The 24,423-nt window shown below is 42.1% G+C and overlaps 1 protein-coding gene across 4 annotated transcripts in view; it reads left to right on the forward strand.

Moving 5' to 3' along the window:
• PCSK5 (proprotein convertase subtilisin/kexin type 5) overlaps window positions 1-24,423 on the forward strand; it is a 455,891-nt gene that overhangs the window by 177,218 nt on the left and 254,250 nt on the right. For all 4 annotated transcript variants that reach the window (XM_088019243.1, XM_028094318.2, XM_028094319.2 and 1 more), the window contains exons 8-9: window positions 13,429-13,641; window positions 24,108-24,208. In XM_088019243.1, the coding sequence (XP_087875369.1) occupies window positions 13,429-13,641; window positions 24,108-24,208 (314 nt within the window). The remainder of the gene's footprint in view (window positions 1-13,428; window positions 13,642-24,107; window positions 24,209-24,423) is intronic.

Here is a 24,423-nt window from a genome sequence, read left to right on the forward strand (position 1 = left end):
TCCTAGCTTGAGCTCCAACTTTCAATTCAGCATGAACACTGAAGCCAGAGAAGTATTTTTTTGCATGTAAATCTTGTCCTTTGTCTTCTCTTTAAAACTCACCGCTTCTCCCTAGGACCGAAGAGGAATAGTCTAAGCTTCTTAGAAGGGCACAAAGGTCTCTCACAATCTTGCCAGCGGTCTCAGAATTGAAATCTTACATGTCATCAAAGGAAAGGACCCTTTAAACGTTACTCTCATTCAAACTGACACGATTCCACTTACCATGGTGAACCTTTGGCCTGGCTCCTTGGTATGATGGGCAAAGACTTCCTTTAGGGGAAACTCTTTGCTTTGTCTACCCAGGCGATTCTAAATAGGAAAATGATTTTATAAAATGAATGAGGCAGTTGACAGTGTTTCAGATATAAGTCACCCAAGGTTTGGTATCAGAATAAGAAGCTAACTGCCTGAGCTTTTCTTGGATAGACTGTTTATTCATTCATTTATTCCTGATTGATTGCATTCAGGAGACATTCACATTGGGTGATTATCAATATTCTAGGTATTTTGCTAGGTGGTAGTGAAAGATGAATAACACTCAGCTGTTGTCTTTGAGAAGCTCACCATGCAATGATGAGTAAATGTTCTAAATAAAGTGCAAGCAAATTCCCCAAGTCCCTTCAGTGGCTAGAATCTTGTAAGCAATGAGAAGGACAGACTACATGGCACACAATTAAAAAAACTTTTTGTGTTTGGTCTAGTTGCCTTGCAATCATCTTTTTTTGCCCCATTTGGGTTATTAAACTTTATTAATACCTGATGCATTTTTACATTTGTCAGCAGGCATCTCACATATTGGCAGCTTTTCACAGTTTCCTGGCAAGGGCATTTTATAACATCCTTTAGAAAACAAGCAAAAAACTGGAACTGAATCTTTTCCGTTTTTTCATAATCAGAAAACCCTACATTCAGATTACCAGTACTTCCCTTATTGTTTTACTCAAGAGGTAGTTCTCAAGTCCCCACTACGTACCAAGCACTGATTTGGCATTTATCTTACTCTGAGCTGGAGAAATCATGTGGCTCATTGCACATATTGTAGAAGCATAGAGTCCAGAGTTTACTTAACCATGCTATCTACAAGTATACTTTCAATGCCAGATCATTTTTCTTTGAACTTTTTAGGCTTTGGGATTATCCACGAGAGCCTTCCAGTGCATTCATAACAGAACCAATGTCAAGGTTGGGGAAACAAAATCAGGTGAAATCCAAATCATTGGCCCTTCATCTCCCTTCGTCCCATCCACAGTCTGTTCTTCTCAAGGCCTCCAGATGGAAACCAGGACATTTGATCAACATCTATTGGTACATGCCTGGCTGTTGAGACTTTTATGAAGTCTCTGATTAATATATCCCCTTCCCATCATCAGTTTCCTTTTCACTTTACCAGATTTTACACCTGATTGGATATTTGGAATATTTGCTGAAAACACAGAGTTGCTTTACAATCACACACTGTCCCTTACATGCACATACGTGCACATACACACATTTCTCCACCCTTAAATTAAAGGCATATGTTCACCAGAAGGGGAGAGAAGAGGTATAATGAGCTTGTATAATAAACGAGTAATAATAATCATAATAAAATTAACCAATTCCACTTGGGAAGAATATATTTTTATCTGATACACATCCAGCTATAACAGACTTGGTACCAGTTGCATTTTAACAAATGACAGATTGCTGTTAAATTAGTTGGCAAATGTTTGAAAACTTTGGAATAGTCTATGGATAGGCAAAGAGAGACAAGAGAGTTTATTTAATATTGGCTCTGCTTAACAAAATTGACTTTAACTGGGGTTTGTTTTAAAAATCCTCCATTGGTATTTAACTCTATCCTGGTGGAAACTGTGTCTTTAGGGCTATAACAAAGCTAAGAAGTGATTTGCCCAATGCACCCAATCTAACATTTTTCCATTTTGGAAACAAAGAATTGTTTGTCTATATACATACATACATACATAAATACATAAAGTAAATACATAAATACGTATGTGGTTTCACGTTCTGTACTCTTCACAAAGTTATCTGTTATCCAAGTATCAGATTTAGATTCCTATGTTATTGTGAACGGTGATGCACTTGTATGGCAAGGAGCACAAATTTCTCCTAGCCTTGTATAGGTGCAAATGTTGAATATTTACTGTCACCTTGTTTTCAGTTATAGAGATACATTTTTAACTCTGTGAGTAGTTTATATTAGCTTTAGCAAATGCCATTCTAATTCTGTCCTACTTAGGGATTAACCAGATATCAGTAACAATACTTTTTTTTTTCCTTTTCGTTTGTTTTGTTCTATATATAGTGACTTATAAGGGAGGATGTGAAGCCCTTATCATGGGCATCATCCTAGTACAGTCTGGATGTCCCAACTTATAGGGAAAATACAAAAATCATACAGGGATTGGATTAGGTCAAGTTAAGGTCCATACCAATCCTGTGTTTCTCTGATTCAGAGCATAAATTTAAGAAAGGTAATGGAAATTTTCTTTAACAAAACTTGGCAGTAACTGGGATAAAAAAAAAAAAGCCACTGTGAACTAAATGAGGATAAATTGAACTGAGTTGATAATAAAAAATGATTTAAAAATTTTTTTTTATTTATTTGAGAGAGAGAATGAAGAGAAAGAGACCATGGGGAGGGGGAGGGGGAGAGGGAGAAGCAGGCTTCCCGCTGAGCAGGGAGCCCGATGCAGGACTCAATCCCGGGGCTCCAGGATCATGACCTGAGCTGAAGGCAGTCACTTAACCAACTGAGCCACCCAGGCGCCCATTAAAAAAAATGATTTTAAAGTATGTGTGACTTCTATAGCAGATTTTGCTCGCTTGCCCTGAGCTTACAGTTCTCCTCTTTAAGAGGAGGACAGTCAAACTTTAATATTCAGGATTGTAAACATTATGATGATTATTAATTCTTTAGAGCTACTTGGGTTAGGTATAAGGATGATCTTCATAGGACCTCACCAGTTTATAGATTTGGAAACTAAGTCTTAGCAAAAGTAGGGGACCTGACCATTAAGAAGCATGAGTGTGGCCCTGACTCGGTCTGTCTTCTTCACCACCATGTTGTGTGAATCCGTTCCTGTCAGGTGCATCATATGGGCTTGTCTGTGTCCGTTCAGCTCTCTGTCAATGGTAGCTGTCATTACGGTCATGGAAGTGGACGCTACCACAGGGACCTCTCTCTTCCCTGAAGTCCTGGGAAAAATTGTTGGGGCAAACTGACTTGGCATATTCTCAACTTCACTGTGTTGTCTCTTTCTCTCCTCCCCGGATGCAAGCTGTGACAATGTGGAAAGTACTGACCTTAAAGTCACAGAGAGCCAGGTTGAAATCTTGGTTTCCCTCCAGTGTTTTGAACGAGGTCAAGTTACTAAGTTATCAGAGCTTCTGATTCCCTAAGAAAAGACTATGATTATGGAGCCCTCATGGAGACTGACTGAGATCACACATATGCAGTGCTCAGACATATTGCTGGTCTTCTCCTCAGAGGAGAGGCCATGTTTGATGCATTTTTAAGGACGTCTTGTAAATAACATAAGCTTACTACCAAGTACAATCTTTTCAGAAGTGTGATTTGCTTTCATTGAAGTCAGGAATGTGTTTATGGGAAGAAACCGTGAGGGGCTGATTTTCTCTACTTCAGAAATGTTATGGGCTGCTCCACAAAAGACCAAGGTTGTTACTTCATGGAGTAGAGACCTGTGACATTCAAACCCCCTGGTGGGCTTTGGGGGCAACAGCTTTCTTGCCCTCTCCATGTTGACCAGTCCACCATGGTGAGGCATTCTGTAACCTAACGTAGAGAAGAGTATAAACCTTTCATTACTGCTAGAGTTTCCCTCTGTCCTCCTTTCCAAACACCTTTTCAAACATTGGCAATAAATTCCTTTCATTCCCCTGTTGATAGTAAATATTTTTTATTCTGTATGAAAGGAATATTTCAACTTTTACTCCTTTAATAGAAATTTAAAGGCGTGGTATCTTCCTGGGCAGTTTCATAATAGGTAACTAATATTAATATTGGCAATGTCCTTCTCAATTTCATAAACCTGTCTCTCCTGAAACAATCCTGAGCATGATTTTGCCTTTGCTCTAGGATGATCGAAGTTATAGAAACTTCTCTCATATATGTTGTCTTTTGCTCCCCAAAATGGGAATGCTGGAATGGTGGGTGTACCCAGATGGGTGCATTGGTGCTGATAATTATTGATTGTGTTGGGGCACCTGGGTGGCTCAGTTGGTTAGGTGGCTGCCTTTGGCTCAGGTCATGATCTGGGGGTGCTGGGATCGAGTCTCAGTCAGTGGGGAGTCTGCCCCTCCCCATCACTCATGCTCGCGCTCTCTCCTTGTCTCTCTCTAAAATAAGTAAATCTTTAAAAAAATTATTGATTGTGATTAGTTCAGAGAGCATGTGAGATTCACAGGTGTTGTTAAAGCTGCCTGGAATGAGGAATTGAGAAACACAATTCTCATGTTCCTCCTCCCAGCCAGCGTGCCGGACCGTGGGAAAACAGCTTGAGTAGGGCTCAAATCTTGGAGGCTGTGGGAGTGACCAGAAGTAAATAATAACCTGAGTTCACTGAGGTTCGGTGAGTCAGATGAAGACAAGGCCGAAGAAAAAATGAAGGATTGACCGTTAGGAATTGGACGTAGAGAAAACACTAATAATAGCAGACAATTATTCAGGAATTGTTGATTTGGCAAATGAGATAAGGCAGGAGGAGAAAGGGGTTTTTTTGTTTTGCTTTTTTGTTTTGTCTAATCCACTGTTGTTCAGCAGGTCTCCCTAACCCATGTTATTACGCACTTTCAGGAACACCCCATTGCGTTCCTAGTCCATGGGGAACAGCATTGCAGTCGAGGTGAGAGTGGACCCATCTGGTTCTGGCTCTGCCAACTTCATTTCCTTAGTTTTCTGATGTAGGAATTTAAAATTTCAATATATGAACCTCTCGTGTATCCAGTTTTAAGTAATATCCATAGCACATTATTCAGCTCCAAATTTTCATTATATAAAGTTCCTAAATGTACAGAATGTCTAAAGGATCATAGGAATAAAATTCTTTGCTTGAAAACACATTTATTTCCACTAGTAAACACACCTGGTTTTTTAGTTCCTCCTGGATCTACTACCTTTTCTCCATGAAAGACTGATTTTCTTTTCCAGTTATACTTTACAAATAAAGTGAAAGATATCTGCACTATCGTAATACTGTTGTCAGGAGCCAAGGATCACACCACTGTGCACTTCGGTGAGAAAGTGTCAGAAGCTGTGGTATGTGTACAGACCCTCACTGTCAACCCTTCTGAGGAAAAGGCAGCTCCGGGACAGAATTGGTTCTACCAAGCCTTTAGTGCGTGGACGTTCTACTGAATTTATTTTCTGGCAAATAGGGTAGACAAGCAACTCATTTATTTTTATTTTTTTCTATTCACATGATAAACATAAATGTAGCTTTTTATCAGGAACCTGAGTCTGGGGGAGTTCTGAATTTACAGAATTGATTAATTTTTATGCTGGTTTTGGCCATTTATTCCAAATGTCCTTTTAGAAAACGGAGCTAAAGTCAACTTTAAGTTCTCTGAATTGAGGGCATCAAGCTGCTCGTTCTGGTACTAGAATGTGAACAAGGTTGTAAAAAGACCCCAAATGTATCGTTTCACCAGAAAGGCTTGCAACTGTTGTTGCCACTAGTCGATTCTACAATCACAAGTTGGGTTCTCTATTCCTTTATGAAGGGAAGTTGGCTGCATTTGGTATTCTTGGGAAGCGTTTAAAAGGGCTTTTCATTAAATTAATATGATTGCTAATAACCACATCTAATATTTTCAATGTATTAAGAAGCCTACAAAACATTTAAAAAATGCTTAGTAAAACGGCTTAGCCGCCCATCGTGTACAGAGCAAATTAGAAGAGAGAAAACCTGATGGCGGAGGGGGCGGAAAAGGTGGGTGAGGGTTGAGAGGAAGAGAGAGAGGCTGAAGTCCTGTCACACCAGAAAAGCTAGGAAGGCAGAAATGGGGAGAAACAGCTTACCATTCGCAAAAGCCTTCTTTATCTCACTTTTAGTACTTTAAAAAAATAACTGCATATGTATTTTCAGTCTTTTTCAATCATCAACCATGCTTGGACAGGGTAAGTAGCATAGAATGAAATGGTGAAGACCCGTCCGCAGCGAATTTTTTGTAAGTCGGTCTATGGATGTTTCGACAGTCCTTCCTCCAGATTAGATTTAGGGCTACACGGCAGCTTGGGTGGTAGACACGCTAAAGTGGGTATGAAAAGATTAAGAACAGCAGTGAGGGGAGGTGCTGGGGCCCAAGGAAAGTTGAACATCAGCAGGTGTTGGCTAGCTGTTGAAATCCTCTTTGGGAAGCATTGCTAAGCATCTTCAATCCTGGAACATTTGCTTAGAAACAAGTGGAATTAGTGAGCTGTTGGCTGCACTCAAATTACCAAATACACCATAATTGATGACAGTTTGGTTTTTCCTGAAAGTAGTTCTTCTGTTTCACTTAATAATTCCGAGAGCACGATAATGAAATATTCTGAGAGCAGAAGTAGAATCCAGTGAAACCTGTATACTCTTTACATCAGCACTCTGACTCGTGGAGTAAGTAGATCATATAAATAAGGGTTGCACGTGCCTATTTTCTGGGTGAGGGAAGACACCGAAGTAGAGGCTGACAAGGTTGGCACCGTGGCATAGGATTGTTTCTGACAGAGCATCCGTTAGCCTTCAGATTCCTAACCCTCAGAGGACATATCTCCTTTTACTCTTTAAGAACATCTCATTGTCATCTTGGATTCCCTTGTGTTCTGGTGGGGAGTGGCCCACTGTCTTCCCGGGGTCCAGATGAATCTCACCTCGAGCTGAGACCCTTGACCAATGTGGAGATGAGGGACACTGACCCCCTGCACAGTCCAAAATCCATGTATAACTTTTGATTCCCCCAAAACGTCATAACTCATTGATAACACACAATTAACATACATTTTGTATGTTATATGTATTATATACTGTTTTCTAAAGTAGGCTAGAGAAAAGAAAATGTTAAGAAAATCATAAGGAAGAGAAGGAACATTCACATTGCTATACTGTATTTTTAAAAAATCACATATGAGTGGATTCGTGCAGTTCAAACCTGAGTTGGTCAAGGGTCAGTTGTAATTCATTTTCCTCCCCCAATCCCCATCTTGCCCTAAAGAACTGATTGAAAAAACAAGTCACAGGCTTTAGTCTTTCCCAAAGACGTCTTTCTGAATCTATATCGTAACTGCATTTTCTTGGTGCATTCCCAAGGAAGATTTTGCCCCACCAAGTTCCACCAGAGTTGTCTCCCAGGCACTGGAAGTTGTGTGACCATCTGCTCCTGACTTGTCCTCAATTATGGATTGTATTTCTCCTTGGATTACTTTTGAGGTCACCTTTAAGAAGCCTTTGTTGTTTTCACGTGAGTCATCTCTACTACAGATGATGATGATTCAAAGGGTTATTAACTATTGCTTTAAAAAGCAATATATGCTTTAGAATCCTGGAGCATTTTGTGTGAGAACTGCAAATGCCTTTCACAAGTGTGTTGTTGTCGCCTTGCCTTTATATTATGTTTCTAGACCAGACCTGTTTCTGTCAGTGAACCTGCTCCATTAAGGAACCAGATTGATTTTGTTAAAAAGATGATTGATTTTGTTAAAAAAAAAAAAAAAAAGATGAGCAGTTCTTTCTTCCGAGCTCAGCTACCACAGATGGTGGGTGTCCTTCTTTCCCCTGCCTCTTCTGGACTGAAACCTCTTTTATCTGTGATCCGAGCGTGGAAGAGCTTCCTTGGAGGGTGATGCTCTTTTCTCACTGAGAGAATGAATATCAAAAAAATGATGGTGAGCGGAATGGTGAAGGGCTTTGGCAACTGGGTACGCAGCCTATGCTTGGAAGACGTCGCACATAAAGAAAAGTTCCTCATCATGTGTTGTATCATCCTGTCTCTTCATGTTGACACACACAGATATGCGCCTTCTGATCAGATTCCTTGGGACCTCCGTCCTCCATGTCCACCACATTCTGGTGACATGATGGCTCACCTGTTACTTAGTGTTACTTGATTTTCTAATCTGTAAAATACGTATCTAACTTGCTGGTATTGCTCTAAATTAACTAATATTTGTGAAAGCGCCAGCACAGTGTCCAGCCACATTTTTTTTTTTTTTTGTATTTCAGGAATCTCTGGTCACTGACTTATGCCCCTCTAAGAATATTTTCTAAGTGATATGGGAAAGAAAGTAATATTAAAATACCAAATAAAATCTAACTGCATTGGTTGAAAAATTATCACACGATTTTAAAGAAAGTTGGTTCCATCAAACTCTCTAGCTTTCAAAACCTGGCTCGGGGTGTAGGATTTAATTGGTAATGCAGCATAAAGTAGCCTTTTCTGACCTCCAGAAACACAAGAAAATCCAGTTCCTTTCTAGCCTTTAGTAATAAAACAATGGGACATTATAAATAGATGTTTGTAGGGCATACATGAGAAGAAACACATGCACAATTAAATACACAATGAAAAAGAATAGAGTTTGGTCGAATGGATCTTATATGAATTTCACAAAATATTTTGCCTTGAGTTCACTTTTAACTTGGTACTCAATTAAATTGGAGGATTTTTTTTCTTTTTTCATCCAAAGCCATATTTAAATAACCAGTTGCAATCACAATACTTTACCAACCTTGAAAATGTCATTTCCTACACTTTGGGAAAATATGTGTCTCAAGAGTCTCTATCCTACTCGGCCCACCTTCCTTTCTCCCTATCTCCCACATTAAGACTTAATTCTGAAATTACTCTGAATTTTGGAGAAATGTCCAGATTCTCTTTTACCACATATGTTTTGATTTTCTGAATATTACACGCTAATGGGAATCTGCTGTGCATCTGTAGTAAATAAATCTTTGAATTGCTAATTGTTTCAGATTAACCCCATAGGTCTTTGGCATAGATCTTTATGGCATTTTCAGCCCACAAATTAGCCTGTTAGTTTCTGGGACTTTAATCATAAACCATACACACATGCATAAGGGTCAGAATGCCTGGTGGATAGGGTGGCGGCAGCATCTATATATTCTGTCGCCTCCGTGGGGGGGGCGGGGGAGGCCGCTCTTTATCGCCTCATCTCCCCCTCTCCCCTTGTATGAGTCAGCTTGGGCCGCCATAATGGAATACCACAGAAATGTATTTTCTGGAAGTCTGGAGGTTGGAAGTCTGGAAGTCCATGATGAGAGTGCCAGCAGAGTTGGGTTCTGGTAATAACCTCTCTCCTCAGCTGAAGAGAGAAGCCACCTTCCTGCAGTGTCTTCACTCTATTTAATACCGTCACATGGGGGTTAAGGTGTCACTGAATGAATTTGAAGGGGAGGGATCCAAGTCACTGCATAACACACCTTAGGGACAATGCCAGTTGTCTCCCATGAGATTCTCCAGATCCTCGCTCCTCTTCTTTCCACAAGCTCCATGCTCAGGAATACTGCTCCCTGTGGGCTCCCAGGTCCTCTGGCTTCAGGGAGAGAGATGGGAGAGAAGGAGAAATAGACTAGGGTCTCAGTATATATGCCGCTGGCCCCCTCCCAGCAAGGCCAACATGGGTTGGTATGTCCCCTAGTCATTTCTCAACTCGTACTAGCCCCTCCGTTTCCAGTTCCAGTGACAGCCCCCCAACTCCCCAGCTTCTTTCTGTCCTAAGGATGTTGGGGTGGTTATTGATCTCCTACTGTCTTTGATGTTTCCCTTCACTGTACCCAGCTGTAAAATAATTCCATCAAATTATCTTTGATAGAGGGATGTCGCTTCTTTCTGGAAAGGACATTTCCAGGGCAATGGCAACCCACTGTTCTTTCAACCGTTCATTCTGTCAACCCAGCGGATCTCCAGAGGACTCCATAATAATGTCCTAGGTCCTTCACAGTGGTGTGTCTCTGGACGCTGCCATGATAGAATGACTTGTGGTCCTACTTCTGAGGGGGCCCTGGTCAGGTTGGGATTTCTAGGCAGAATTTTGCATCTGAACCTACGTCCTTCTCCCTGAGAATGCTCAGGACCATGCATGAATCCTTTCTTTATCATTTTAATCCTGCCACCAAGTCTGGAAAGACCTTGGAGCCTGGTCTGCTCTTAGGTTCTAAAGGCAAACTTCAATGAAGACACTGGAGCTTTGGCTAAAAACAGTACAGCAACCACCAGCTGCCTTTTTTGCCCCAAAGAAGACTATTGTTGAGGGTTAGGGGCACAGGCTTTAGCTCCAGCTGGATTTTAAGCTCTGGTTCTGGTGTTCATGTGCATTTCTGAGCCCGAGTTTACCCCTCTGCGAAATGATGAGATAGACTTGAATTGTGCAGAATAACGTTTTGTACAGTGCTCCGTGCCTAGTAAGTTTCTATAAATGTTAGTCTCTGCTTATTTTTAGTGCACAACGAACCTTCTGTGTTTAAAAGCCCTCTTAATCATAAAGTAAAAATTATCTCTTAAGAATTGGCCCTGTGTTTCCCCTCTTAAGAGGAGAATAAATGTGTTTGTTTCTGTTTATAAAAATCATATGGTCATGGAAGGATTGTATGAAAAAGAAAAAAAAAATCTTTCCTAATCTTACCAAACAATTAAGTTCTGTTGTGTTGTCATTTTATGATAGCTGTATGCATATAACTTTATACACATTAACTTCTTTACACGCGCACGCACAGGCACACAAACATTTTGTTTTTCTGAACTGAGACCATATTATATCATTTTGTATCGTCCATTTGTAATTACATTGTGAACATAAAAGTGCCTTCTAAACATTTTCTTATTAAATATTCTTTTAAAACCAAGTACATTTTTAAAGATCTTTTCAGTGAATTTTATACATAGGCACCCAGTCATAATTTTGTATAGGTATATATGGGTGATTATGCCAGACATGCTTTTTCATGGTTTTGTGGTTCTTAATCTATTGTCTGTTCCAGTGCTATTTAAACCAGGAGGGTTTTTGCATTATGTCATGCGTTCTGTTGACCTGCCAGATAGAGCTCCAGTGGGACTGTGCTTTTTGCCAGCAACACAGCCCCTCGGTGTGTGATAGAGAGGGTACATATTGATGAGGAATTGGACCCTTCCTTCTTTGGCTATGATGTTCTGTCTCTAAGGTGAGGATATGAGTCAGTCACCAGAGTTTCTCAATCTGGCCATCCACACCATGGTGAGGAGTAATTCCTTCTAGAGATTTACAAAGCATTGAACAAAATCCTTTGTTGATGATGCCTTAGTGATTTTTGCATCCTTCTGTACATTTCCTGAATATTTTGATGACAAACTGAAGGATGGTAAACCAGACCCAGCTGTCTCGTGGCAATAGCATCCAGAACTTTCTCTCCCTCTCTCTTCACGAGTCTTTCCCATTCCTGTGCGATCATATTGCATTTTTCCACGTTGAAAGACAAAAAGAAATCTATGTTCAGGTCAAATCATGTCATAAATATTCTGTTCCTTGAGGTTTCAAGGTCAGAGACAGTTTATCAAGAATATTTCAAATTCTTTGTCCTCTCTCTTTCCTTGGCTCTTTTACCAGAAATTCCAAAACAGCATCCCAAATACTTTCCTTCCACCTGAGACCATAAAATCTAGGGCCTGGAAGCAAAAAAAGGGGTTCAGCCATCACCAGCTAGTGACTTTGGTTCTCACTGTCTAATTACCAAATGATAGATTTGGCCTATGTGTCCTTAAGTGTGACTTCTAGTTTTAAAAAGGTAAAATTTCTGAGGTATTCAGCTCTGGCTATTCAGAGAAATACACTTCACTTTGGCTAACTTCTCTCTTCTGAAGATCTTATCTTATAGAACCAAATAGTCATTATGCTTCACTACATCTATGTTCTACTTTGCTTGTTCTCCTTAATTATTTTATGACCTCAGGAAACTCTGCGAATGGATGCCAGGTTTCGGCATAAAGAATGTAACCCCATCTCCTAGCCTTGTAAGAAAAATTTCACGCATCAGGTCGAAGAAGGTATCCGCCATCAAATATGTTTGGGAAAAAAACATCTGACTGTGCCTCCCATAGAGTTTTGCAATGAACAACCCCTTATTGAGTTCTACAGTAGAGGAATCTGTTTCATTTTGCTTAGAGTTTCCCAAACGTACTTAATCTTGAAATTCTTTTATTTCTGGTAGCATCCATTAACATCCTTCATAATTAGAGTCTATGCCATACACATGTGGGGACACAGCTCTGGAAGGCACATCATCCCTAATTCTGCTCCTCACCAATGAGGTGACTTAAGAATAAATCACATAACCTCTCCATACCTCATGTTGCTCATATGTCAACTGAGGGAGCAGAAGAGCACCACTTCATGTGAGAGTTATAGCACTAGTAAAGGTCTGCAGTAATTACAGCTAATGATGTTCCAGCTCTGGGGTCTGGCTGTGTGGGTTCAAATTTTGTCCTTCCACTCCCTAGCTATGTGACCATGGGAACATTTCTTAATTTCTGTAGCTCAATTCTTCATCTGTATAATGGGGACAAAAATTATACCATTCCCACAGGGTTGTTGGAAGAGTTCAGTCTGATTCACATAAAACAATTATAATTGCGCCCGGTCCACAGTGGGTACCTAATGAATGTTAGCCCTCCTGTTGTCGTCATTACTGTCTCGTGGCTTCTATGACTGTGACATATGAAAAGGATTATTTTAGGTTTTTTATTGGGATATAATTGACATATAACATATTCATTTCAAGTGTACAAAATAATGCTTTGATATTTGTATATATTGGGAAATGAGTACCACAGTGGGTCTAGGTAACATCCATCACCATGCATAGTTACATTTTTTTTTTCTAGCGATGAGAGCTTTTAAGATCTATTCTCTTAGCAACTTTCAAATAAACAATGCAGGATTATTAACTATAGTCACCAGGCTGTACATCACATCCAGATTATTTTCGTTTCTAAAAACAACTCCTCTTGGGGCGCCTGGGTGGCTGAGTCAGTTAAGCGTCCGACTCTTGATTTCAGCTCAGGTCATGATCTCAGGGTCGTGAGGTCGAGCCTGGGGTCGGGCTCTGTACTCAGCACGGAGTCTACTTAAGACTCTGTCTCTCTCCCTCTCCTTCTGCCTCACCACCCCGACCCCCCCGCTCGTGCTCTCTCTCTCTACAAATAAATGAATGAATGAATGAATGAATGCATGCAACTCTTCTTACCTCAGAAAAGAGCTTACATCCGGCATGTTACTAAAACAGCATCACACCCCTCCCGCAAATATTTGATGTGCCCTGTTGCTATTGATCTTCTCTGCATCTAGAGTCTGTGATCTGTGTCTTCTCTCATTTAACCTTTTCTGTTTGTGAACAGGGGCGGAGAGGCCTCGGCTCTGTTTTTGTCTGGGCCTCGGGAAACGGTGGAAGGAGCAAAGACCACTGTTCCTGTGATGGCTACACCAACAGCATCTACACCATCTCCATCAGCAGCACAGCTGAGAGTGGGAAGAAGCCTTGGTACCTGGAAGAGTGTTCATCCACACTGGCCACCACCTACAGCAGCGGAGAGTCGTACGATAAGAAAATAGTATGTAACACTTGAGTGTCACGATTTATTCATTTATCTTTCCCTATGAAAGACAAAGGAAGAACCATAAACACGCACAAAGAATATACGGAAATAGACAAGTAATGTACGGAAGTTAGCTGTTTGCTCAATCCCAAGTATTTGTAAATGTTGTCATTCTATTATTAATTCATCAGATTTGCTTATCCGGGTCATTACATTCCAGCATTGGATGTGGTCGTAGACACGAGTAAGCTTTGGTTTGGTTGAAGACAGATGAATGGTCCACGTTCACCTTGTGAGTTAGAGGCAGCAGAGAGACAAGCTCTGACTCTCAGCCCAGTTTCCTTGTCACCCTGTCTCCATACCGCCTTCAAAACTTACCTTCCGTGCTTTGGTTTCAAAGTGCTTACGGCTAACTCAGTGTGAGCTAACCCTGTCAAAAGGCACTTTCCTACTGCTGAGGCACCAGCTTGCCTGAATGAAAAGCAGAGAAGTCCTGTGTGACCTGCTTACCCACACGCCCTGCTCTCTCTTCACACAGCAAACTGAGGAAGAGTTCGGGTTGCAGGCCCGGCTTGCATGGGTTCTGTTGACTGTTGAGCTGTCTGTTATAAGCTGCGTAACTTTAGACCCATTACTTAATTTTTCTGTCTCAACATCCTTATCTGTAAAATGTGAGCATTTAGGATCACATAGCTTATGGAGTTACTACAGAAATGATGACGAAGTAAATAAAAAGTGCTTTGCACATTGCTTGACCCCTCAAGGAAGGTTCTGGCTTTGGGGATGCCCAGCGCTGTGCCTCTGATGTGAAATTTCAAACACCTTTGCACTTTTTTCTTGATCATAGTTTTATAAACTGTCTCAGGATTTGTCTTTCTGAAGTGAAGCCAAGCGGCTTTCCTTGATACTTTTTAGCCTGTGGCTAAGACCCTGCTCCCAGGTCTTAGAGGTTTATGCAAATTTGGGTCACATCTGACTTTTACACAGTGGTGGAAATACAGGTGATAGGATACTCCTCCCGTCATGTAGCGCTTTATCCACATCCATCTGGTTCTTCTTGATTCCTGGTTATTACGTAATTGTCATGTGTGACTTCTCAGCTACTTTTTACTGACTTCTTTAGTTACATTTTCCAGGTTGATTTAAATAAATTAAATTGCCTACCCATATACCCTATCCTTCCCTAATTCCTTCACAATAACTAGATTAAAAAAATATATGTGTGAACCCACCTTTAAGTACCTCTATCATTCATCAGTAAACATAACCCTGCAATTCAAAGTAAAATATCAAAGGAGAAAATACAGAGATGACAAGTTTCACCATTTCCTGGCTTCCTTAATGGGAAAGTGATGTTCCGTGATATTTTACCTTCATTATGAAAATGTTATAATCTAGGAGTACCCCTTATGCTCTCAGATTTGCTTGTCTCTCAGTACTCAGGGTCACGGTCCTCAAAGACTGAGTGGCATCTGTCAGTTCTGCACCATAAAAATCCCAGTGGAACTCTCTGGAATAAGAGTTCTCTTTCTATACCTCTCAGGTCTGAAGGCAAACTTGCCATTGCTTCAAAGTGAATATGCCCATCAAGACTCCTGTTTTTGCCTGTGGGATGGTTGCCATGGGGAGGGTATTGTGAAGTTCCATAAATGCCTTTCTTAAGAGAAAGGTATAATCCAGTGGGCAGAATCTCAAAGGAGAAGGAAGGGTTTTCTGGGTCCTGGATGGGAGAATGCAGTAGGGACAGAGGGACCTCAAAATCCGTATGTGAGATTTACTCCCTAGACTTGACCTTCCTGGGCCCTCATCATGTTGTGATGCCATGATAGAGCTGCTGTGACTGCCCCCCACCCCCCGCCGCGCCATGACAGGTGGTCATTTAGGATTCTCCCAGGGATGGACGGAATGATCCAGTCACTGGGTGAATCCAGTCAGTCAGACTTCACTTTCTCCCTGCTTGCTACTTCTGACACCAAAACCTTTCCTGACTCACTTTATATATTAAACTTGTTTCTACCTTCTGTTTGATCTCTTTCTCCTATTTTCATCACAGCAATTTATTAGTAATTTTTCTCCATCCGGTTCTTCGAATCTCTTGATTTTGCGTGAATCTCCAGATCACCGTAAATTGGAGAGGAAATTTAGTAGCTCTTTCAAGCTAGAGTTTCTGGCTTCAGACAGATCACTCAGTGGCTCAGTGACCCTCAGAGAGTCTTGGTTACGCCATCTGTAAAATGCAGGTAAAACCCTCGCTGGCCTCAGATTTTTGGTGAAGATGAGATGCTGAACGTAAGGGACTCTCACCACACTGGCACGACAAGCTGCTCAGGAGTGACCAGTACCACTGTTCCCTAAGACGGTGTAGCATTCTGCATCCTGGGAGGCAAAGCTGACCGTTTTTCCAACTATTGTTAATAGGGGCTCTTGTTGTACCTCCATTTTTCCCATCTACAAAATACTGCCATCTGTACCACCTACCCCATAGAGAGAGGCTCTTTGATCGTGAACATGTTAGTGGTTTGAACATGAGTAGAGCTGGCAACGACATCAGCCTTTTATGGTCCAGCGGACCCCTTTTCCTTCTAGATCTCAGAATGACAAATAATCCTGCATCGTGCCTGGGACCTTTTCTTCACCAGGCTTTGAACCAGCTGCCCTTGGTGCCTCGGAGATGCCCGCTTCCTGGCGGTGGCATTGTGATTGAGTGTTGCAGGAATGGTGGTGTCTGTCTCCCTTTGTTCTGGGGCTCTCCTCCCCGGGCCATCCATTTCCTTGTGCCATTGGCAGCTTCTTCAGGAGAGCACAGTTGTCGTGTCTTATTTGCGTAGAGCACCTTTGTGATTTAACCCAGGCGCATGCCGAGGATTCAGAAGAGAGGAAAGATCCCTCTGCTTCTGGAAAAGCACTTCTGTGGAATAAATTTTACTCATCCTGAACAGAATGTCTTGTCATGGTAGGCAAGCAGGAAAACCTTTTCCTGGGTTTCAGAACAGCCAGATCTCTGTCTCTTGGTTTCCTACCCCTGCTATTAGTACAGTTGTGGACGTTGGTATTTCATTCATGCTTTAACAGATTCAGATCAGTAATGGCCTTATATCTCTTTACGAGTGAAGCATCCAAAATATCAAGATTACTACAATAAGAAGCTCCCCTGTAAGCTAAATAGAAATCATTTGAAATGACTGGCTATTATAAAGCCATATGATCAAATAATATGTTTTGATTGATAATAATGCATACATCGTATTCCATGTCAAATATCTCCTACATTCACGGTTATCCTAACATAGTGCCAGGCACTGGGCTGTGCACATTAAATGCATCATCTCATAGTATCCTCAAAACTCTACCCAGGACGACCAGGCACTGTCCTCACTTTACAGATGAGGAAACTATAGAGTGCTTGGAGGAAACATAGGCAGTAAGCGGTAGAGCCTGGATTTCCACCAAAGTCAGGATGGATGCCCAAGCCTGTCTTGTAACCAGTATGCGGTCGTGTTCTGGGTACTTTCAAAAGACATCCATTCTGGAGGCGTCTGACAGAATGGTGCTGCTCTTACCCTTTTGGGGTTCTTTTCGCAGTGATAATATATATATATACACATATACGCATACACATGCAAATATATATTATTTTTCACTACCTGGCGGATTTATTTTAATTTTCAGGCCATAAGACCTTCTGCTAATCCCCTAAGACCATCAGTCCTGTTGCAGAAACCTAAAGCTCTTTGCCATTCTGGGTTGCTGGGCCCTGTGGCACAGTATCAGCGCTGAGCTCCTCCTCCAGGTTATGACTTTTGTGTGACGTTCAAGCTACGGCTCTCTGTCTTGTGACAAGTGTCGTCTGTTAAGGCACTGTTCCCCCAGATAGCACTTGCACTTAATTTATGCCTCTTCTTGAGCATCACCTCAAGGATTTTCTTTCTCACCTCCCTTAAAATCTCACCTCCCCCACTCTTTTTTTTTTTTTAAGATTTTATTTATTTATTTATTTGACAGAGAGAGAGAGCACAAGCAGGGGGAGTGTCAGGCGGAGAGGGAGAAGCAGGCTCTCCGAGGAGCAGAGAGCCTGATGTGGGGCTCGATCCCATGACCCGGGGATCATGACCTGAGCCAAAGGCAGACACTTAACTGACTGAGCCACCCAGGCGCCCCTCCCCCACTCTTTATTCAGTTTTCTTCCTCCTGTTCTCAGAGCGACTTAGTACATTGCACGTTTTCTTGCTGTCTGTTTTAGAAAAAAACAGATTGGAAACTGTTTTTCAAAAACTAGATCGGAAACTACGTGAGGTTGAAGACTTTGCCTTGTTCCTTCCCAGAGCCTGAGCTGAGTAAATATTCATGCATAAATCACGATCAGACATTGGGAAGGATGGGAGCTTCAGGAGTTGTTTATATGCCTACAGGAAGACAGGGAGATGCTCTGTTTCTTTAAGAGAAACTCCTTCTTCTGGTAGGTTGGTGAAAGGCAAAGGGTATTTGACAGTAAAATATTTGACATACGAAATGGCCCACAGGAATCTTGCTACGTGATAAAGCTGTACCTACAACCTTTCTTCGTGTCGAAGAGCATTAAAGATCCCCTTTGTAACCCTTCGCTGTCTCCTGAAGTTTCTCCCCAGTTGTGTTTGGGGAATAAAGCTTCCCTCTCTCCGCAGCTCCTCCCATCATTAAATTCTCTCTTTCTTTGGGGACTAGTTCAACCTTTGCCCTCTTTCCTCTAGCAATTTGTCTTAGAGATTGGAATATGGTGGTGATCATATTCCTCCTGGGAGGGGTCTTGCGAGCCAAACGTTGAGAATATATGCTCTGCTCAGCCCTCTCCTGACGTAATGTTACTTATTTGTGTTCAGAACAAACTTGCCACCTGGGGTATCTCAGGCTTGGACTGAGCGACCAATTCCATGTGGAGGAATTGTCTTAGTGCTTTCCATGTTCCTAAGCAGCTACGCATTTTCTTATTTTGCAGAAACATCCTGCTTCCCAGTCCAGCCCTCCCCTGCCACCCAAATCCTTATTCAAGCATAGCCACCATTTGCACCCAGGTTGATTTCTATCATCTCTCTCTTTCTTCTTTAGATTTGGGAAAAGTCATTATTTTTCAAGCAGAAGACTAGGAAACCCAGATGTGGGTAGTGTGTTTGGAAGCTGGACACGTAGTCTCTTGAGAATGTTAAAAAGAGGAAAGGACGGGGTGCCTGGGTGGCTCAGTCAGTTAAGCATCTGCCTTGGCTCAGGTCATGATCCTGGGGTCTTGGGATGAGCCCTGCATCGGGCTCCCTGCTCAGTGGGGAGTCTGCTTCTCCCTCTCCCTCTGCCACTCCCCCTTTCCTGCCCGTGCTTGCTTTCTCTCATTCACACACTCTCTCTCTCTCTCTCAAATAAATAAAATCTTTAAAAAAAAAAAAAAGAAAAGAGGAAAAGACTGTTCCTGAAAAGTTCTGATTTCCACTGTGGGCTGAAGGAGAATGTCAATGCCCACTTGCTGACCAGAGCTGGATCTCAAGGCCAATTGCACCGCCATGGCCAGTGGTGGTCTGGAACGGCCACCTTGGCTCTCATGGATGGCTACCCCCTGTAACTCAGCTTTTTCTTTTGGGGCCACGTCAGGATTTAATGCTCTGCCACTTACCCAGCTCTTTAGTAACTGTGCATCCTTAGGCAAGTTGGTCCCTCTGAGCCTCCTGTTTCCTGAGTTAATAGTGTATCTTGCGTGCAAAGTTCCTGCGGATTTAAATGTAGTTTTGTACACACACATGAGCGTGCACACATGTAAACACTTGTTGCATGTTTTCGCACTTGTTGCAAGCGGTGGTAGTTTTCTAAGCCACCCAGTTTGTGCTAATACTAGCAGTGGTGAGGAATAACTACTTCAGCCCCTGGATTATATGTACGTGTCTACGCATGTAATTTTTGTAGGTGGGTTATGAGTTTTATTTGGAGATTGGACAAAAAAAAAAAAAAACCTTGAAGTCTTCCCTAATAATTGGGGGAGTTTAAAGTATAGTCTGTGTGAGCTTGATATCAGTAATCCAATTTAACCAATAAATACTGTGCTTCTGCTCCATACCCAGTACAGAGCTGAACATGATGGAAGTGCAAAAATGATACATGATAGCATCCTCCTCCAGTGATAACAGCCTCACATTTGTAAGCAAAACCTTACATTTGCACTTCACATTTACAGATTCCCATAGAACACAGCACTGGAATTTTGTGCGGACTCCTCGGTCATGATTGAATTTTAGACCAGACTTCGGTTGAACCCAGAAAGCATTAATTGGTCCTCCATTCCATTTTATTTTGCTGTGCTTAATAAATCAGCTTCTTCTGTTTTATTCATTGACACATTGAAGATTTATTTTCTGCCTTTATCCCCCATCGCTGTGTTTGAAACAGCTTTTCTGGCACATTTCTAATCCAAATCAAACTCCACACCAGAAACAAATTCAACCTAACAGACAGTAGAATCATTTCATGTTTTAAAAATATCTGCTCAGTTGCTCTTTTAACAGATAGGAGACAATATGGCACCTTCAAAATAAAACAGATCACAAGATATCAGGGAGATAGAAAGTCTTAACTGCAGGGTTGCTATTAAGACTTGTCACTCATGGCCAAAGTCAATCTGAGCTGAGGTTCCCTGGAGAATTTCCTCAACAGGCTGGAATAAAAGATCCAATCAGCCCAACTAATGAAATGTGAAATAATAGGAAATAAGAGCCTAGGATGAGAAAAAGCCAGGGTTCTGCTCAGAGGGAGTATGACTAGACCTGAACAACGCCCACCCCTTCTCACCAAACACAGATGACATCCCTAACCTGGTGGCGTCCCCAAAACCATCTGCTCCTCATCCTGAGACAGGCCGAACATCTCATTTGCTGATCAGGACAGCTTTGATCTGGCTCGAGGCCTGGTGTCATCTCCTGTTTCCCTCACTCCGATGGACAGAGAGGATATTTTCTTGAGCAATCTGAGAAGTTCTGTGGAGGAGAATTCTGTTTCTGATTTGGGTAGGGAATTTGAAGTGCACTGGATGAGCCCCTGGGATGGAAACCAATTTTGGGACTTGCTTTAAAACGGAATCGAAACCTACAGGGCTTTATTGTTCTGTTCTCACACGTAGAGCCTCTGGACTCCATGACATGGACCCACTGTTCCACACAACTTTGCTTTTAAATTATGCTGTCAGAGCCTGCGTGCGTGTATTGTGATTAATGGGGTTCCCCCATGTGGTTCCAGTTTTCGGGACATCATTTTTCTTCAAGACTGTGTGCTCCTTGGTGGTCTTTGCCTTTTCATTCTGAAGAGAGACCTACAAATTCCCTGATACTGTGGCTTCTCTTAATGATGAAAACCCTGCCTTAGATCTTTCCAGTCATTTACACCTAAATATTTCCACCAGTGACAGTAACTTCCTCTTGAAATGACCCAGCTGGAATTTCCCCTGAAAACAGGGTGAGAGGGAGGGAGGCTGCTTTTATTTCTTTTCTCTCTGTCCCTTTCCCCCCTCCCACTCTCCTTGGCCCTCCTGCCCCACCCCCTTTGCACTCTCCCCCCCCCACACACACACCCATGCTACTCACATTTCATTTAGATGAAGTGCTTGGAAAATAAATAAATAAATGAGACCACAGTGCCGATCTGGAATTCCACAAGCGTGGCCATATTAAGAGCGTTTAACATGTGGCTGGTGTTTGTATAGAGAAGTACGGAGCAGCTTTTTATTTAAGCATGCAGCGTATACGTCTCTACCTGTCACTCTGTATGAACAAGGCATCTTCCTGTTATGGACTCGGCCTCATAAAGTTTTTATCGTTCACGTTTGAGGTTGGCCGGAGGTGGTTATTTATTCGACTCCAGGACGTTACACACACTTGGGGTGTTTATCCTGGAGGGGTTTTTGTGTACCAAAAGTGTCTGGTACAGCTGAAGAACAAGCAAAAGGAGCCAAATGGGAAGACATCGTGAAAAATCTTGAATCCAGGCACAAGTCATTGAAAAAAAGAAAATTTGGCCAAGGAATGTGACCATGAGGGTGAGGTACAATGAGAAGAATGCAGGCAGAGCCGTCTCTCAACAACAGAGGATCTGGAGACTCGGAAACGGATTGCTTCTGGGGTGTTCATGCCTTGACTTACAGACCAGGCCTTTGGAAAACAAGGCTGCGAATTGAACCACAATTTCAAATGAAGTAGAAGTACCTTTGCAGTGATCCAGCAGTCTCACTTCTGGTTACATATTCACAAAAATTGAAAACAGGATTGCGAAGAGATCTTTGCATCCCCATGTTCTTTGCAACATTATTTGCAAGAGCCGAGAGACGGAAGGCACACAAATGTCCACTGATGAATGGATGAAGAAAGAAAATGTGGTAAATACATATAACAAAATATTATGCAGCCTAAAAAGAAGGAAATCTTGCCATGTGCTTTAACAGAATGAGTCTTGAGGACGTTATTCTAAGTGAAAAAGCCAGTCTCTCTCTCTCATACACACACAGACAAATACGATACAATTGTGTTTATATGGGGTACCTAGCGTAGTTAAACTCATAGAAACAGAAAGTAGAATGGTGGTTACTAAAGGCTGGGAGGAGGGAAGAATGAGGAGTTGTTTAATGGAAGGAGTTTTATTCATACAAGATAAGAATGTTCTAGAGAGATCTGTTGTATAGCAGCGTGCATATAGTTAACAATACTGTACTGGACACTGAAAAGTTGGTTAAAAGGGTAAATTTGTGTTACGTGCTTTTTCCCTCAACAGAAAAACCAAAGAAATACCTTTTTAAAGTCAATAATTAAAAATCCAGAAAGTTTCTTATGCAGAAGTGGGTAGGGCTCTGTTTACCCAAACATCTTGCAAGCATCCGACATGGAGGTTCAGAAGATGGCTAGTTAATCAGATCTGTTAATCAAGAAATAACCTCTGCTTGCCAAACACAATGTTGGGGCTCTTGGCCACCACTCAGTTATTCCAAGAAAAGAGGGTAAGACTTGCCTCCTCTCTCCCACCACCATGTCTATGGTTCTATATATTTTTGTGCTTTCTGCCAATCCTTGGGTATCAATGCCTATCTGGTATCGATAATCTGGTGACATTCAAAGTGTCAAAAGGAACAAAAGACAGAACTGATGGCCCTGTGTGAAACTAGGTCAGCCAGCGTGTCAGTGTAGATCCGTAGCAGATAATTAAAGAGTCCATTCAGACATCCTCAGGGGACCCTGAGGAAACTTTGAGGGGAGGGCTCATTTCTGAGGAGTTAGGCGGCACTTTCTTCCTGTGAAGATCAGATTTCTTTCTGAATCAACCAATCTCCACACTCCTCTGGAAGGATACACCTTAGAACAACAGGACTTTGTTTTCAGCTGCCTTTACCCCCCCCACACCTTTCTGATGACCTTTCACCTCAGTTTTCCTATTTGTCTTGATGCCAAACAAAGCTTAACCACCATCTTCCAGTAACTTCAGGGAGAGCACCCGCTCATCTCCTGAGGCTTGTGCGTTCCCAGCCGGAGCGATATCAGCCCCGAGGAGGCAAAAGTAGACGCTTGTTGGGGAGGGCAGGTTTTTTAAATCTTGGCTATTTCACTGGTTTGCAAAATCTTACCTCAGCGTGTCTCATTTGTCTTGTTAAGGAGAATCTCAGTTTAACTTTTTCTCCCTGGGTGAAATGATCATGAAAGGAAGGTTAAAAAGCACAGCTCTTGCTGATAGGAATGTTATTCAGCCACAGCTGAAGTAAACTGGATTCAAACCAAGAGGAAAAACTGATCTAGTTCTCACATTCTGCTTTCACAAACCGGAGAAATGGCGAATCTCCTTCTGTACTATACCGGCAGGCCCTTAGTGCCGTAATGTCCCCTCAAGCACCCTGGGTTCAACCTTGTTTTTGGTATTCACCTTCAATCTTTGAGGAGGTCTTGGTTCTTCCGTGCACCATTTCTGTGGGTGCTAAAAACCGATGTTCCATCTATGGCAGAGCATGCCTTTGCTTAAAACCTATGCCTCTCCCAAGGTATCCGTTCTGGAATAAAACCGTGTGCTTTCAAGCTTCCAGTGCCTACCTCAGTGTCTGGTGGTCGGTTCAACGTATCTGATCCTTAAAAATGTTGGGGTCATGAAAGAACTTTAGTTTTAACTAGAGCTGGGTCTGGGGTGAAGCAAGCAGGGGTTTGGGGGTGTAAAATTGAAAGGCACACAGGCATAACCCCTATGTTCCAAGCCAAAGACTGACCCTAGTCCTGACCCCAGTTTTAACAGAAGTGCAGTCCGATTTCCACATGCTTCTCTTTTCCAAGTTGATTTACACAGGCAGTTCTCTAGAAGTGGTAGGGTCACAGAAGTGCAGGAACAAGGGATTTAAAACCACTGTTTCAACACCCCCTCCATTCTACTTTTAGGAGTGAACTTCTTTTTTACTTGCATGTGACTCCCATTGACCCCAGAACCCTAAATTTTTCATTTCTGTCTTCTAGATTACTACGGATCTGAGGCAGCGCTGCACGGACAACCACACTGGGACCTCGGCCTCGGCCCCCATGGCCGCAGGCATCATTGCGTTGGCCCTGGAAGCCAAGTAAGCCTATCTCCCTATGTCTCCGCTGCCGACAGCCCCTCACCTCAAGGACAACTTAGCCATCCCCTCCGATAGAATCCCTAGGGCAAGGGCCCAAGATAGAACCTTCTAAGTTCCACCTTTATAAAACACCAAAGATGAGGGTTTTAAACAGAATTGTTTTCCCTCTATTAAGAAAAAAAAAACCCACATTTCTTTTTTGGTTTTTATATCCT

This window comes from Eumetopias jubatus, unplaced genomic scaffold, assembly GCF_037043125.1.
Source record: "Eumetopias jubatus isolate StellerSeaLion01/CBP00866 unplaced genomic scaffold, mEumJub1_p1.0 scaffold_15, whole genome shotgun sequence".
NCBI lineage: Eukaryota > Metazoa > Chordata > Mammalia > Carnivora > Otariidae > Eumetopias > Eumetopias jubatus.